Source organism: Rutidosis leptorrhynchoides, chromosome 8 (genome assembly GCF_046630445.1).
Source record: "Rutidosis leptorrhynchoides isolate AG116_Rl617_1_P2 chromosome 8, CSIRO_AGI_Rlap_v1, whole genome shotgun sequence".
NCBI lineage: Eukaryota > Viridiplantae > Streptophyta > Magnoliopsida > Asterales > Asteraceae > Rutidosis > Rutidosis leptorrhynchoides.
Window position 1 is genome coordinate 129,656,505 of NC_092340.1, and position 16,806 is coordinate 129,673,310.

Genomic DNA, 16,806 nt, shown 5'->3' on the forward strand with positions numbered 1-16,806 from the left:
TCGAAACAGAAAATAAATAATTTTCGAACCTTTTTGATCAGGTTTCAAACAGGTAATGAGTGAAATAATTAAATATAGTCAACCTAAAAATTTGGGATTTTTAGGAACACTTTTATATGACAACTGTTTAGCAACGGACACGATATAGCACTTCGGGTTAAAACCGTCGGTAGATAAAATACAAATTTAAGGCTGCTTTTCATGTAACACGTTTCCTTTCAAAAGGATATTTTAAAATTGTACTAGTTCACTTTATGTAATATAAATTATTGATTGGTTCTCTGCTTTCCAACTAGATACAATGAATACATATTTACTTTTATATTCTTCATTTATCAAACCACCAAATGCCCAACTACAAGCACCAAACTCCATTATTTTGTATATCAACTATCATCACCCGAATCATCAAAGTATTGAACCTATTATTATCTTCATCTTGGTTTCTGCAGGTTCTCATTCGAGTTCTATTTCGAATCACGATCAACACATCTCCACCACCTTGATTCCTTATTTATTTATTTATTTTCGATTGATGATGGTTCACAACTAAATCACTTTCACCACTTCGGTTATGTAAACCACACACCATCATCATTGAACCTATTACACAACCGACAACCACTAGCCACCACCTAGTCCGCCACCATCGCCACTTTAAAATCTCACCACCCATGAAAAACACCATCGTAATTCACCATACTTCACCACCCTCTCCAACCGTATATCTTTTTCTTTCTCCATCCATATATCTCTCTTAATATGTTCGAAAACTACCACCCATTCACAACTCACAACACATCAACGACTCACTTCATGATACCTGAAATATTTATGTTTCTATTTCAATCCACAAAAGCTCAACCACCTCCATCATCTTCGTCTAACCCAACCCAAACCCCACCGTAAACTGACTGTTACTATCCTACACCTTGGACAACCACCAACAATTTTGTTGCTGTTCACCATCGACTAAACCATCACCGATGACCACAGGTTCCTACCTTGTATTTATTTATTTATTTTTTCCTTTTTCCTGTCGCTGCAACACAGCAGCTTTTGCTGTAATTTTTTTTTCTCGCTGTAATTCATCAATTCAAAACCATCGGAGCATAACCCTCGAACCACACTAACTACGTTTTTTTTTCCTTTTGTTTCTATAATAAATGGTGAGATGTAACAGCAAACTTATTAATGATGAAAACAAAGAAGAATAATTAAATGATGATGATATTTAGATTATGATGATAGTGTTATGATGATAAGGTTTTGATGATGATGCCGATGGTGTACGATATAAATGATGATGATGTTTAGGATGAACGATGATGCTGATAAAGTAAATTTATTTTGATAATGATGAATAGTTTTGGGTTTAGATTGTGAAGAAGAAGAAGAACAGGAAAGCGGGGGTTATATAGTTTAAATTCGGTATTCAAAACAGATATGGTATAACAGAGAGATGGTTTGGGAGTGGGTTAGGGGAATGAGAGGTCATGGGTTCGAATCTAGGCAACTGCAAATATTTTTTACCAAAAATTAAAAATACAATTTGGGCCAGTTAATTAATTCTGGATCGGATTTCTGTTGGGCCGTTTAGGATTTAAGTGGAATTGCTATAATTGGGCCGAGATCCATTGAGTATTTTCTATTGGGCCGAGGATGGTTAAGATGAGAATGATATGGTTATAATTCCAGTCGATTGATTATGTGGAAAATTAGAAGAAACACAAATAATACGGGTCATATATATATAAGTTCGTATTAAATCAGAAAATAGAAAATGGAGGAGTGGTTTGGGTGTGTTGCTGTTAAGCAAGAGGTCTTGGGTTCGAACCCGGACTCAGGCAATTTTTTTAGGGAAAGCTTTTAAAGGTAGTCCACTTTTATTATTATTATTATTATTATTATTATTATTATTATTATTATTATTATTATTATTATTATTATTATTATTTAAAATAGTGTTAGTATTATTATTAAGAATATTATTAGTAATATCCTTATTATTAAAACTATCATTTTTACTAAAATTTATCATTTTTAAAAGTATTATTATTAAAAATTATCATTATTATTATTATTAAGTATCATTATTATTGATATTATTCCTATTATTAATATTAAAACAAGTAAATACTAATTATACACAAATATATTTAATACATAACCTAACTATATTATTATTTTTACAAATAATAAAATTTTCATTTAAAATGTATAAATAAATATATATATTTATTAATAAGACACATAATTTATTAATATAACAATTATATCACTAATAATAATATATAAAATTGCGCGATTACAAAGATACGTGTTAATATATATACTCGATATAGGTTCGTGAATCCGAGGCCAACCCTACACTTGTTCAAAGTCGTTATATGTATTTTTACTACAAAATACAGTATGGTGAGTTTCATTTGCTCCCTTTTACTCTTTACATTTTTGGGCTGAGAATACATGCAAATGCTTTATTAACTGTTTTACAATAATTATATGTGTGAGTTTCATTTGCTCCCTTTTTACTCATTACATTTTTGGGCTGAGAATACATGCAAATGCTTTATTAACTGTTTTACAATATTTATATGCGTGAGTTTCATTTGCTCCCTTTTTACTCATTACATTTTTGGGCTGAGAATACATGCAAATGCTTTATTAACTATTTTACAATATTTATATGCGTGAGTTTCATTTGCTCTCTTTTTAAATGCTTTTGCAATATATATTTTTGGGACTGAGAATACATGCGCTGCTTTTATAACTGTTTTACGAAATAGACACAAGTACTTAAAACTACATTCTATGGCTGGATTATTAAATCGAATATGCCCCTTTTTAGTCTGGTAATCTAAGAATTAGGGAACAGACACCCTAATTGACGCGAATCCTAAAGATAGATCTATCGGGCCCAACAAGCCCCATCCAAAGTACCGGATGCTTTAGTACTTCGAAATTTATATCATGTTCGAAGGAGGATCCCGGAATGATGGGGATATTCTTATATGCATATTGTGAATGTCGGTTACCAGGTGTTCAATCCATATGAATGATATTTTTTATCTCTATACATGGGACGTATATTTATGAGAAATAAAAATCTTGTGGTCTATTAAATTATTGAAATGATTGTTATGATAAATTAATGAACTCACCAACCTTTTGGTTGACACTTGAAAGCATGTTTATTCTCAGGTACGAAAGAAATCTTCCGCTGTGCATTTGATCATTTAAAAGATATTATTTGGAGTCATTCATGACATATTTCTAAAGACGTTGCATTCGAGTCGTTGAGTTCATCAAGATTATTATTAAGTCAATTATATTTGGATATATTATGAAATGGGATGCATTTCTGTCAACTGTCGATGTAAATGAAAGTTTGTCTTTTAAAAACGAATGCAATGTTTGTAAAATGTATCATATAGAGGTCAAGTACCTCGCGATGTAATCAACTGTTGTGAATCGTTTATAATCGATATGGACTTCGTCCGGATGGATTAGGACGGGTCCTTTCAGTTGCTAGGTTTTAATGTTTTTCAAAAATGCACATATGCGATACGACAATTAGCGTAAGGTACTGCCCCCGATGCTTTTGATGAGTACTTACATATGGGCCAATAAACATCATACGATTGTTTTAATAATTTTTGTAAAAGTGTGTTTCACTTGTATGCTTTTCAATATTTGATAAAACCGACTCCACAAGACATACAACGTCTTGTAACCGCACATACAGAAATACATGGTTTTTCGCGAATGTTGGATAGTCTAGATTGCATGCATTGTACATGGAAAAGTTGCCCATATAAATACAAAGGCCATTATACTATGGGTGATCATGGATAACCGACAATTATGTTAGAAGTAGCGGCTTCGTATGACTTATGAATTTGATACACTTACTTTGAATCCGCTGGTTCAAACAATGACATCAATGTGCTTAATCAATATGATTTATTCAAAAAGTTTCAACAACATCAATGTGTTCAAACACGCCTACCCTGAAGCAGCAAAACTATAAAAGTTTCAAGAATCTACTCGGAAAGATATTGAATGGGCGTTCAGAGTGCTTCAAGGTCGTTGGCAAGTAATTAAAAACCCTTGCCGACAATTCTATGTCGAAAGAATTCGAAGAACTATGCTCTCTTGTGTTATATTACACAATATGATCACCGAAGACAACTGACGTGCAATGAATGAGCTTGAGAAAAATCACAGTTCGACTCGTCGTCCAAGAAGATTAGTCGAGGAAAGGGTTCAAGCGCACCTTCGAGTTAATAAAGAATTGAGAGATTCGACCGTTCATCACCTACTACGATAAAAGCTCATTGAACACATTTGAAATCTTCCGACTAATTTCCGTGTTCGACACGTGCCACATGTGGGACCTTCCAACACAACCGAAAGCGATGAAGAAGACGAAAATGAAGAAGAAACCGAAGAAGGAAACGAAGACGAACAATGTAGTGAAGATGATGAGTAGTTTTATAGGTTTTAATTTATGTTTAATTTTATGTAATTTGTAGTAATTACGTTTTTTTTAATGAAAAATGTAAGCGTATTCATGTTATTTAATAAAGTGTTGTTTAAAATAATTATTAGATTTATAATAATTATTATTTATATTATTAATTTGCTAGTTAAATAGAAAAATAAATAATATTTGAGAAAGTATGTGATAGTTGGCAATTGTGTATTAGACTGAAATTAACCCGGCGTCAAATAAGTCCCGTCATCCCACTTGGCAACAGCTCTGACGCCCTTGACGCCCCTAACGCGGCGTCAAAATTTGACACCCGGGGCGTCAGTCGGAAATTTCACGGGTGTGTCAAATGAGTTTCAGCCAATCAGATTTTTTTTGTATATTTTTATATATTATTAATTAATATATTTTATACCCAACTACCAATAATATTTTACCACATCACCCATTCACAAATTTAACTATCAAATTTGACACTCCCTTTTATTTAACTTTATCTCTTGACCTTGCCACATCACCAAAAAGTACATCACTTGTCTTTGATGTGACCGTAACGGTTAGAAACACTCTTATAAGAATGTAATGAGAAGAGGTGGAGAGAGAAAACTGATGTGGCGTTGAGGTGAAATTGAAAAAAGTATGTCAGAATTGAGAGGTCTATATAATTATAATACGGAGTATATAATTATAAATAAATAAATAAATTATTATAATATGAATATGAAATGAATATTAATATTAGGGTGTGTTTGGCGCGTAGCTTATGGAAGTTTATGGGAGCTTGAGCTTATGATTTTAATAAGCTCGAAGTCATAAGTTTCGTTTGGTAGACAAAAAAAGTAGAGCTTATGAAAATCATAAGCTCTGAAAAAATAAGCTACTTGTAGTAGCTTATGAAAAAAAGTAGAGCGTATGAACTGAAAAATAAGCTCCAGCTAGTTTACCAAACATTTATAAAAAATAATAAGCTCCAGCTACCACCTTCAATAATAAGCTCCAGCTCCAGCTCCAGCTCCAGACCTCCCGCTATAAGCTCCATCTCTAGATATTTTGGTCCAAACACACCCTTAATATGAATAATGTTTTGTACCTATTTTTCATGAATAATGTTTTGTACCTACTTTTTTCAAAATATTACTTTATGTATGATCAAAAAAAGTTAAATTAAATTATGCAAGTACCCGTACCTTAATAGTTCATCGATTAATGGGAAAATTTTTGAAAAAAACGACTGTTCACGAAAAATGGCATCCACTCGTAATTGTGTCTTCTTTCCATGGCAAAATAGCAATTGCACGTTTCCCGCCCATTCCCTCGGTCAGACAACTTTTTTTAATAATTAAATTAATATTTCCACCAAAAATAAAAAAAAATAATTCCCTCTTTTTTGTTTTCTCCATTAAAAAGCATTTCCCCCCCCCCCCTGACCCTTCTCCATTTTTCCGGAAGACCTTCCATCATCTCCCACCGCCACGTTCTTGCCCTAATCCAAGTACGTTTCACTCACTATTTCATGTTCGTTTTCTTTGTTTAATTTGTAGATGTGCATTTTCATTTATGTATTTTAAACTACTTAAAACGATTAGGTTTAACTTCCAATTATTTAGGTTTTAGTTTTAGAAAATTACGGCCATTTTGTTTTTATATAAGTTCCGTGTGCTGTGTACGTATTTTATTTTTGAAAAAATGATTTTTATGCGATGATTTTGTTTTCTAGGGTTTTGACTTGAAAAATGGTGCCGAAAAATGACGTCACGGAGGAGCCGCTAGTAGATTCTCCGACATCAGTGCTTGAAGAAGAGGTGTGCTACTATCATTTTACCTATCTTCCCTTTTTCGTTTATACTCTATTTACTTTACTCTGTTTTGAGATTTATATCAGCGTTTTGTGTATCTATATGCTCTGTATCTCATGTCAGCATTTCATGAGTTTTGAAGTTTATTTATTTTGTAAAATATATCAGATTTGGTGTTTTGAAGTTTCATTTTTTGGTTAATTTTAGCTATTATAACTTGTTTTGAAGGATATCTGCAAGGACAAGGTTGCTGAGGTGGAAAAGGTGGAGGCTTGTTTGTTACCAGATGCAATCATAGAAGAGGAAGTTAAGCTTGAACAACAAAGAACAATTGAAGAAGAAGATGTTGCAAAAGAAGCACCTAACTTAAACGAAACACAGTTTACTAAACTTGATGAGCTTCTTACTCAGACTCAGCTTTACTCTGAGTTTCTACTAGAGAAAATGGATGACATCACCAATGTATGCGTCAATGTGTATATATTATTGCTTGTATTAATTACTACTATAAGTTTATGACAAAGTTATTGTCTTTTTTTGGCGAAAAATTTACATTTTATGTGACCAAGGAACTTTTTTGACATGTGTTATTGTAGAATGGGCTGGCTGAAGATGATAATGATGTCAAGGAGGAAAAGAAGAAAGGCCGTGGTGGTAGAAAGCGAAAAGCTGCTGCAAATTACAATACAGTAATGTTTAATTTTATGTACATAATTGCATTTTATTTTATTTTATGTTATAAGTCTGTTATTGCTTATAATTGTCTGCGTTTACAAGTTATGATGGTTGGTATATAAGTATATTTTGGATATATGATGTTATATCTTGGTTACATTCAACATGTTTAGTTTGTTATGATGATACAATTTTGATTATATTTTGTTTTGTTTACAGAGGAGGGCTAAGACAGCTGTTGCAGCAATGATGAATCGATCTGAAGAAAGCACTCCTACTGATGGTTTGAATTTGAGCAAGGAAGAGAGAGCTGAAAAGGAGCAGGCTGACCTTGTTCCTTTGTTAACTGGTGGAAAGTTAAAATCTTATCAACTTAAAGGTGTCAAATGGTTAATTTCACTTTGGCAAAACGGGCTTAACGGGATCCTCGCTGACCAGATGGGACTTGGGAAAACAATCCAAACAATTGGTTTTCTTGCACATCTTAAAGGGAAGGGCTTAGATGGGCCTTACTTGGTTATTGCCCCTTTGTCTACTCTGGCTAACTGGTTGAATGAAATATCAAGGTATCGTTTTCTTGGTCTATAAAGTTACCATTTTTATTGGTTTTCATAAAGTTGTTAACTTTTTCTGTTTGTGCAGGTTTACGCCATCTGTGAATGCAGTTATTTACCATGGGGATAGGAAGGCAAGGGATGAGATAAGGAGAAAGCACATGCCAAAAGCAGTGGGCCCTAAATTTCCGATTGTAATTACTTCGTATGAAGTAGCGATGAACGATGCTAAAAAGTACTTGAGGCACTACAATTGGAAGTATCTTGTGGTTGATGAGGTGATTTTAATCAGATTTTTCTTTATAGATTGTGTAAATGTTGTTGTTGGCTACATAAAAACATATTTTGGTATTGTAATTACTCACTGGTTTTCATGATTTGCAGGGTCACAGATTGAAAAATTCAAAGTGCAAATTGTTGAGGGAATTAAAATGGCTGCGTGTTGAAAACAAGCTTTTGTTGACTGGTACACCTTTACAAAACAATCTTGCTGAACTTTGGTCGTTGCTGAATTTCATCTTGCCTGATATATTCTCCTCTCATGAAGAATTTGAGTCTTGGTAAATTCATCTTAATCTTCTGTACATATCACTTATTATAAATAAATTTTACTGTTTTGCAAGATGGTATAGCTTAATTGCTTATTGCTTAATCATGTTCAATTATAAAGGAAATTGCTTGTTTTAGTACTCATTTGAGGTTACACACTTTGATATTTTTATAAGTTACTAATGTGATTGTTGCACTGTTCACAAAATATCAAGTTAAATATGCACACACTATGATAGCACAACTGAATAATGTTGTTGTTCTTTAATTTTCATTAATAATAATATTATTTATTTTTCTTTTAGGTTTGATTTTTCTGGAAAGTCAAACAATGAGGAGGCTGAAGAAGGGAGAAAAGCACGAGTATGTACAAGCTTAGAATTTTTTTTAACCAACTCTAATTTATATAACTTATTTAATATTAAATGATGTGGATATGAATTAACAGGTGGTTGCAAAATTGCACGCAATATTGCGTCCGTTTTTGCTGAGGAGAATGAAAGAGGATGTTGAGTATATGCTTCCTCGTAAGAAAGAGATAATTCTTTATGCTACTCTAACTGAGCATCAAAGAAACTTTCAAGAACATTTAGTTAACAAGTCTCTTGAAGCGTATTTGCGTGAGAAAGTTGACACTGGTAATGCAAATTCCACTTTATTAGATTTGATTTGATAATACAAAACACGGAATCAATTAAAATCTTACAAATCTATATACTCTGCGTTATTCTGGATTACAAATACCATGAAAATTTTGTAGAAAAATGACATCTAAGACTTGAGAGTTGAGAGTCATGTTTTTAAGTTTATTACAAAATATCAAGCTATTATGAAAACAATAAGTTGAATTAAGATAAAAACATTTTTCAGTTTTTCTTAAAGTGAGATTATTATTATTATGCAGGTCGTGGCACGAAAGGACAGCTGAATAATTTGATGATCCAGCTCCGGAAAAATTGTAACCATCCTGACCTCTTAGAGGCAGCTTTTGAGGGTTCCTGTATGTGCCATTTCATCCCTATACTTATAAATGATTTTTTTTTCTTTTTTTTTTTTGGGAAATTTTAAAACAAATATCTATTTCTGGACAGGTTTTTATCCTCCGTTAGAACAGTTAGTTGGACAATGTGGGAAGTTTCAGTTGCTGGAACGATTACTGGAAAAGCTGTTTGCTCGCAAGCACAAAGTATGCCAATACTTTCGTATTCTGTACCACTAAGTGTCTCGATCTTGAAATATATTGGTGCTAACATGGTTGCAAATCTTGGTACTCGGGCAGTACTCGGTCGGGACTTTTTAGGGAGTACTCGGTTGTTGACCAAGTTTAACATTGACCAATTTTGACTGATTTTCAGAGTAATCCCAAGTTTTGACCGAATGTGACCAAGATTGACCCGGTTTGACTGAGTTAAGATGCGTTTCTTGAAAACATGAAAAAGAGTGTATGCATGTATGTGTTTTGGAAATATATTTTAAATCACCCCCTTCTTCAAGGCCTTTTATTTGTGATCATTACTCTATTATCTATATGTGTGTGCTTAAATTTTATTTTTTTGTTCTGATGCATGATTTTGGTGAACAGGTTCTAATATTCTCTCAGTGGACTAAAATATTGGATATAATGCATTACTACTTCAGCGAGAAGGGTATGGAAGTATGCAGAATTGACGGCAGTGTGAATTTGGAGGACAGAAGACGACAAGTATATTAATATTAATTATTAATTATTAATATAATATAATTCCTCATAACTTTATTATACTGTTTCTTATTAATTATTAACAATTTAACACTGTTGTTTACTGATATTTCTGTTATATGTTAAAACAACAGATTAAGGACTTCAATGATATGAACAGTGAATATAGAATATTTCTTCTGAGCACAAGGGCTGGTGGGCTAGGAATCAATCTCACTTCAGCTGATACCTGCATACTATATGACAGTGATTGGGTAATGCCCTTTTAGTTTATCTAATGTTTACCCGTTTTACTCGATACCCTTTTAATGTACGTAATATTAATTAACTCTTTTATCGTTTTTGGATTCCAGAATCCTCAAATGGATTTGCAGGCAATGGATAGATGCCATAGAATTGGCCAGACAAAACCTGTTCACGTCTACAGGCTTGCAACTGCCCAGTCTGTTGAGGTATTTTTATTTACTTGATATGTATGTTTTCCTAGGTTGCATTATGAGTTGTGCAACACTGATATTTTCATCTACTTTGAGTAGTATATATGATATATGATACAATATATGTATGCGATATGATGTTGAATAATAATATGATTCAGGGCCGAATTCTGAAAAGAGCTTTCAGCAAGTTGAAGCTTGAGCATGTGGTGATTGGTAGTGGTCAATTTCAACAGGAAAGAGTAGCAAAGTCAAATGAACTCCTGGATGTATATATCTAATTCCGTAGATACATTTGTATGTTTTATACTTGTATTAAGAATCTTATTTATGAAGTATGATTGATATTTGTAGGAAGAGGACATGCTATCACTTCTGCGAGACGATGATGATCCAGAAGACAAAATGATACAAACGGATATCAGCGATGAGGATCTTGAACGTGTTTTGGATCGAAGCGATTTGATTGCTGCTGGACCTGCAAAAGCAGCGGATGAAAAGCCGGACTTTTTGGAGAGTTTACTTCCACTGAAAGGCCCAGGTTGGGAGGTGGTCATACCCACGGCTACTGGAGGGATGTTGTCAACTGTCAACACTTAAAATACGTTTTGCCCGTTTTGTCTCTCTTTTTTTGCCATATATGGGACCCACCCGATTCGTTTGTTAGACTTTTTGGGCTGTTGTTGGAACGCTATGTCTCTTTTGGTGAGAATTGTGAATTTTGGATGTTGAATTGGATTTAAGTTGGTTCCATGTAATAGACTATTTGGTAAAACAGAACTCAGAGAATGGGCAGAAGTGTATTGTTATGCATTATCTTTTATAATGCAGTGTTTGTTTTAATATTTCATGCTGCTCTTTTTTTTATTTTATTAATGTCTGTTTTATTAATGAAATGTTTGCAAACAGAATACAGAAAGAAATGGAAAAGAAACAAGCAAAAAGCCGTTTTTGAATCTTTTATCACTAAAGCATATCTTAAGGTGATCATGAATAACATTTGTAATTGATCATGAGATTATTCAGTAAGGTTTAGTACCTATGAGTAAAAATATTCAATTTTCTTGGAAAAATCTTGTTTACAATGCATTAATTACATTACAAATTACAATAAAAAAGACATCTAGCTACCAAGTGCTTGTTTACTCTGTTTGTATTGCTTGAACAATGTAATCCGCTTTCTTTGCGTCATACTTGTTAAACAGCATACTTCCCACAATCTCTGTCCGTTGGTCACAAAATAAATGTCCGTATCAATTCTGTATTGGTGTCTGTTTATAGGTTAGTTGGCTAGGTAGTGTTTTAGTCTGGTAGGTTGCATTGTTTTGTTGCGAGGCCGGCCAGGATATTTCTTGGTACTGTTTAGTAGGTTTTTTTTTTCTTCTTCTTTCAAGTATTGATTAAAAATCTTCGGTTATATATGTTTTCTTTTTTTTTTTCTTTCGAAAAGAAAAAAGCTAAATGCATATTAAACACATGGTTTAATTTAGAATATACTTACCTATACTTTCTTGAACTAAGATGTTAGGCTTCATAACATCTTTTGTATCGACAAGAACTATGTCTCCAAGATAAAGATGATTACTTGGCACATAAATGCAATATAACTTTTCAGCCCCCTGTATTTTTACGCAGAATAACACTTCATAAGTCATAACCGCTTTATTAATCAAGTCAACAGCAAGCGTCGATTTGTTGAAGACTTGACTGCCGTTTAGAACCTAAATTGATTTTCAGGCAGGTTTTAAAACTCAAGGAAATTTGATTATACCATTTTCATGACGATTTTTTATCAACCTACTTATTGCCCGGAGGCCCATTCGGAAATCGGAACCAATCTCTCTATCCATAGAAGTGATAGAACATTGAGCGAGGGGACTTTCTCTACTCTTGGGGGTGTTTCATTTTTAATGGAGAAACGACTTCTTTTTATTCTAAAATAAAGGAAGAATTATCTACAACTTAACTATACCATACTATAATTTTATAGAATTGAGTTTTGTTATTGTTTTAGAGAGTACTCCCTAAACTTACTAAGACCATCTCTAACGGTACGTGCTGGAGCAAAAGTGCACCCAACACGCCGCCAACACGTGGCTAACGCGGCGTGTTGGTGGGTATATATTCTGGCGTGCTGGTAGCCAACACAGGTGAAGGAAACAACGTGCAACTTGAATTCTCGAATGTGATTGGCCGTTTCAAATTCAACGGCTAGTTTGCTGTTGGTGTTTGCCGTAAACAAATAAATAAATAAATTAAAATAAATTAAAACACTCCTCTATATATACACTTCAAAAATATACACTTTTTCACAGCTCAAACACTTCATCTCATATTCATTTTCACACACTTTATCTCACAAAATTATTAACAATGTCAACCCCGAACGAGTGGTCGGTGTTTAACAACATTTTAACCGGCAGTGGCGAGCCGACAACACCATGTTTGTCATCTTCAAACCAATCTCGACCTGGTCTTTTGCCAATTATACAACTAGCTCGTTCAATATGAATATGAACCCACAAGAAGTTGAACAACAAATACATCAACTACAACAATTTCAAAAATTACAAGAAATTCAAAGAGAACTCGGGTTATCCCCACATCCACGTTTTCAATCACAAACACAATCATAAACACAATCGCAACCCGAAGTAGAACCCGTACCCGAACAAGGGGGTGGTGGGAGGAGAAGAATAAGTCACCAACGTAAAGACAAACAAAAGGCACGTGAACTGTGTCAAAAAAGAATTTTGACATCGGCCAAAGAAGTTTGGTTGGCGAAATGTTAGCTTGATGCGTTCGAGAATCCGATTGTCGGAAACTCTCAAAAATATGCATCAATGTGGGGTACCGTTATGAGCAAATTCAACAATAACGAAAAAGGATAGTATCGAATGGAAGATGCGTTATCGGGAATATGGCGTTATGTGGACAGCGGTGCAAAGCTTTTCAAGGCTATTACGAGGCCGAAAAACGCAATCAAAGGTGTAGCGGAAAAACTGAAAAATGCTTTTATGAGGCTGCGGTAAAAGCGTATTGTAATACTGAGTTGAAAACTTGGGCGTTTAAAGATGCATGGGAGTTTTTGAAAGACAAACCGAAGTGGCTTGCGCCTGCTGCGGTTGGTGATATTGTTTATGGTAAAGGTGTGCGCGGAGAGGATGAGGAGTACATGGTCCAAACGATTGATATTACTGATGATTGTAATGATAATGTGCTTTTAGGTGATGATCCGATTGAACGACCCATTGGAAGGAATCGAGCAAAGAAAGCGACTAGGACTTCCACATCTTCCGATGCATCACAAAGCTATCGTTCTACAAACTCTTCAAAATTTGAGGAGTTATGTGAATCGGTTAACGCGTACAAGGGCGAAGTTGCAAAGAAAAAGCTTGAACAAATGGACTCAATCACCAAGACGGAACGTATGAAAGCCGCACTCGAAGCCACAAAATGAATTCCGTCCTTGGACATCACAAACATAAGGAACCCGAAGGAAAAGAAACGATGCTTGAAGATGAAGAAGACCTTGCTCGCAGAGTATGACGACTTAATTCAATTGTCGGATGAGGACGATTACGAGTAGTTTTATTATTTACATTTGTATTGTATTTTTAAAATTTTAGGACTTTTTAAAAATAAATTAAGTTACGTTTTTTTAATTATTGTAATTTTTTTATAAGACTTACGTAATCGTATTATTTTATTTTTAATTTTAATGTGTTTTATTGAATTTATTTATTTTTTTATAATTTACAAAATAATAATATAAAGTAATTAAACAAAATAAATTGAAATCAAGAAAAATGAAAGAAAAATGAATAAGAAATTAAAATTACCCCACCCCTACCCAGCAACACGCCACTCAGCAAGTCACCCATTATCTAACAGTTTACCAGCATATCCATCAAGCATCCCACCCCCACCCAGCAACACGCCAACACGCTCGAGAGGGTTAAAGATGGTCTAATAAGTACTATATAAAAGCCTTGAGAACCAATATATATATATTATGTTTTTTAAAATTCTGATTACAGTATATTAAAATTGAATTGGATAATCTATATCTATATTATTATATATAATAACAAAGTCATCTTTTGCTAATCAATTTTAAAAAAATTTATGTGAAGAAGAAATAACCATTAGATTAAGAACAACGGGCAACTACAAGGAACATTCATCTAATCGTTATGTAGAAATCGATCTTCGTAGCGATGATGAAAAACTCATTTTTCAACCGATTAAAATTTACTAGAAAACACAAAGCCATGGCGAAATACAAGCTGTAATAAAATATGTATGAACCCTAATTTATTTTATTCTAAGCAATCAGGCTAAATTAGATCGATTTCTTTCAATGGTATGAACCTAATTAGGGTTCGCACAATCTCGACGCTGAGATTCTTAGCGGATATGCAATTAACGTTCGCACAATCCCAACCTTCGATATGTGATTTCCATCTACACAATACAAGTTGTAGTTTAATCTGTCATCATCCACAATCGACATAAGAGGTATAATTATTTCATTAGATTATCATGCTTTGTATATACTCCGTAGTATATTTCTAGATTTTACTTCTTTTTGAAATTGTTAATTTTGATATACATCAGGACAAACATGTGGAAGTTATGTTATGCACAATGGAATTCGAAGTTTATATGGTAATCGACTGATCTATAAGGGAGTCACTTAATACCATTCCATGGTAAAAATTGTAGCAAGTTGACAACTAAAAGAGCAAACAACCAAAGTAATACAAAAAAATACTCCTATCTGATGCGTAATTAATGTTATGCGAGGTGTATACGAAATAGTTATATTTTTACTACGAAATACTATTAAATACGATATAATTTTATACAAGTTATTTATTTATTTATAGAGTGGATATACCCAAACCTTGCTACAACACTATAGGCAGTGTACCTAATCGTAAAGTAGTGTAGTTTTTAGTAAGTCCGGTTCGTTCCGCAGGGAGCTAGCCAAGTTTAACGCTATATTTATTTTAAACTATATTTGTATAAAAATATATATATATAAGTAATATTATTATTGTTATAAAAAGGGGGTTTTACCGTTTAATGACCGGTTTGTCGATTTTATGTCTTAAGTCGCAATTAAAACCTAATGTAAAATATTAAATATACAAATGACTTAATTTAAAGCGTAAATTAAATAACGATAATAAAAGTGCGATTAAAAAGTGCGATAATTAAAATGACGATAAATAAAATTGCGATAATTAAAAAGTGCGATAATTAAAAGTGCGATAAGATATAAAATAAAGGAATTATGCTTATTTAAACTTCCGTAATCATGATGTTCGACGTGTTGATTTTAATTTATTTCCATGGGTTAATTGTCCTTTATCCTGAATTATTCGATATGTCCATCTGATTTTTGTCCATAACAGTCCATCAGTCATAAATATAAAGTGCGAGTGTCCTCGTCAAATTATCCTTATAATCCGAAGTCAAATATTCCAACTAATTGGGGACTTAAACTGTAATAAGGTTTTAATACATTGTTAATGATTACACCAGGTTATCGACTGTGTGCAATCCAAGGTTTTAATACTTTATTAACAATTACACCAAGTGTCCTTGTATGTAATCCACCCCTGTTTTAATGAGTCCATTGACTATTAATCCATTCCCGTGTCCGGTCAAATGAACGATTATTATTACTTATAAATATCCCGCCCATCGTGTCCGACCGAGTGTATATGATTATTTATAGGTACGTCCAATTGTAAATCTCTATATTAAATTAACGAACTATCATTCAGTTAAACAAATATAAAGCCCATTAATAGTCTATAGTCCAATTTCTACAAGTGTCGGTCTTTTGTCCAAATCCCAATTATGGTACAAAGCCCAATTACCCCGTCTTTAATATTTAGCCCAACATCATGATTACTTCGATTTAAATAAGCATAATAATAACTTAGCTACGAGACATTAATTTAGAAAGGTTGAACATAACTTACAATGAGTATTAATCGCGTAGTGTTACACGGACAGAATTTCGACTTACAAACTTAAAACATTCGCCACTATAACCTTATTATTATTAACTTAAAATTAAAATTATAATTAAATATATATATATATATATATATATATATATATATATATATATATATATATATATATATATATATATATATATATATTGAGAGATAGAGAGTAGATAGAAAAAGATGTGTATCATTCGTCCGAAAAACGCTTCAATTTATAGATGTGGCCAGCTATTTCCTGCCATGCGATCGCATGACTTTTACTCCTCCAGGCCATGCGATCGCATGGCCCCCTGGGACAGCTCACATTCACTTGTTTGCTAGTTTGCCGACGGTTTTTAATATAATATATATATATATATATATATATATATATATATATATATATATATATATATATATATATATATATATATATATATATATATATAATTTTAAGAATTATTTATATATTATATTATATTCATGTGCATAGTTGACTTGTCATTTTAGCTCCGTTGCGTCACGCATTGATAGTTGGTTCATGTCCCGGTTCCGAATTTTCGAACGTCCTTTCGTACGATTTAATATCT

The 16,806-nt window shown here is 33.0% G+C and overlaps 1 protein-coding gene across 1 annotated transcript; it reads left to right on the forward strand.

Annotated features, from left to right (window-relative positions):
- The first annotated feature begins 6,228 nt into the window (after nucleotides 1-6,228).
- On the forward strand, nucleotides 6,229-10,819 carry LOC139863811 (ATP-dependent DNA helicase DDM1). The gene is made up of 15 exons (XM_071852413.1): nucleotides 6,229-6,297; nucleotides 6,520-6,753; nucleotides 6,888-6,980; nucleotides 7,186-7,532; nucleotides 7,609-7,798; nucleotides 7,905-8,080; nucleotides 8,375-8,432; nucleotides 8,518-8,707; nucleotides 8,974-9,069; nucleotides 9,161-9,255; nucleotides 9,652-9,771; nucleotides 9,903-10,022; nucleotides 10,122-10,220; nucleotides 10,367-10,474; nucleotides 10,560-10,819. The coding sequence occupies exons 1-15, from the start codon at nucleotides 6,229-6,231 to the stop codon at nucleotides 10,803-10,805; spliced, it is 2,241 nt and encodes a 746-aa protein (XP_071708514.1). The 3' UTR covers nucleotides 10,806-10,819.
- The last annotated feature ends 5,987 nt before the right edge of the window (nucleotides 10,820-16,806 follow it).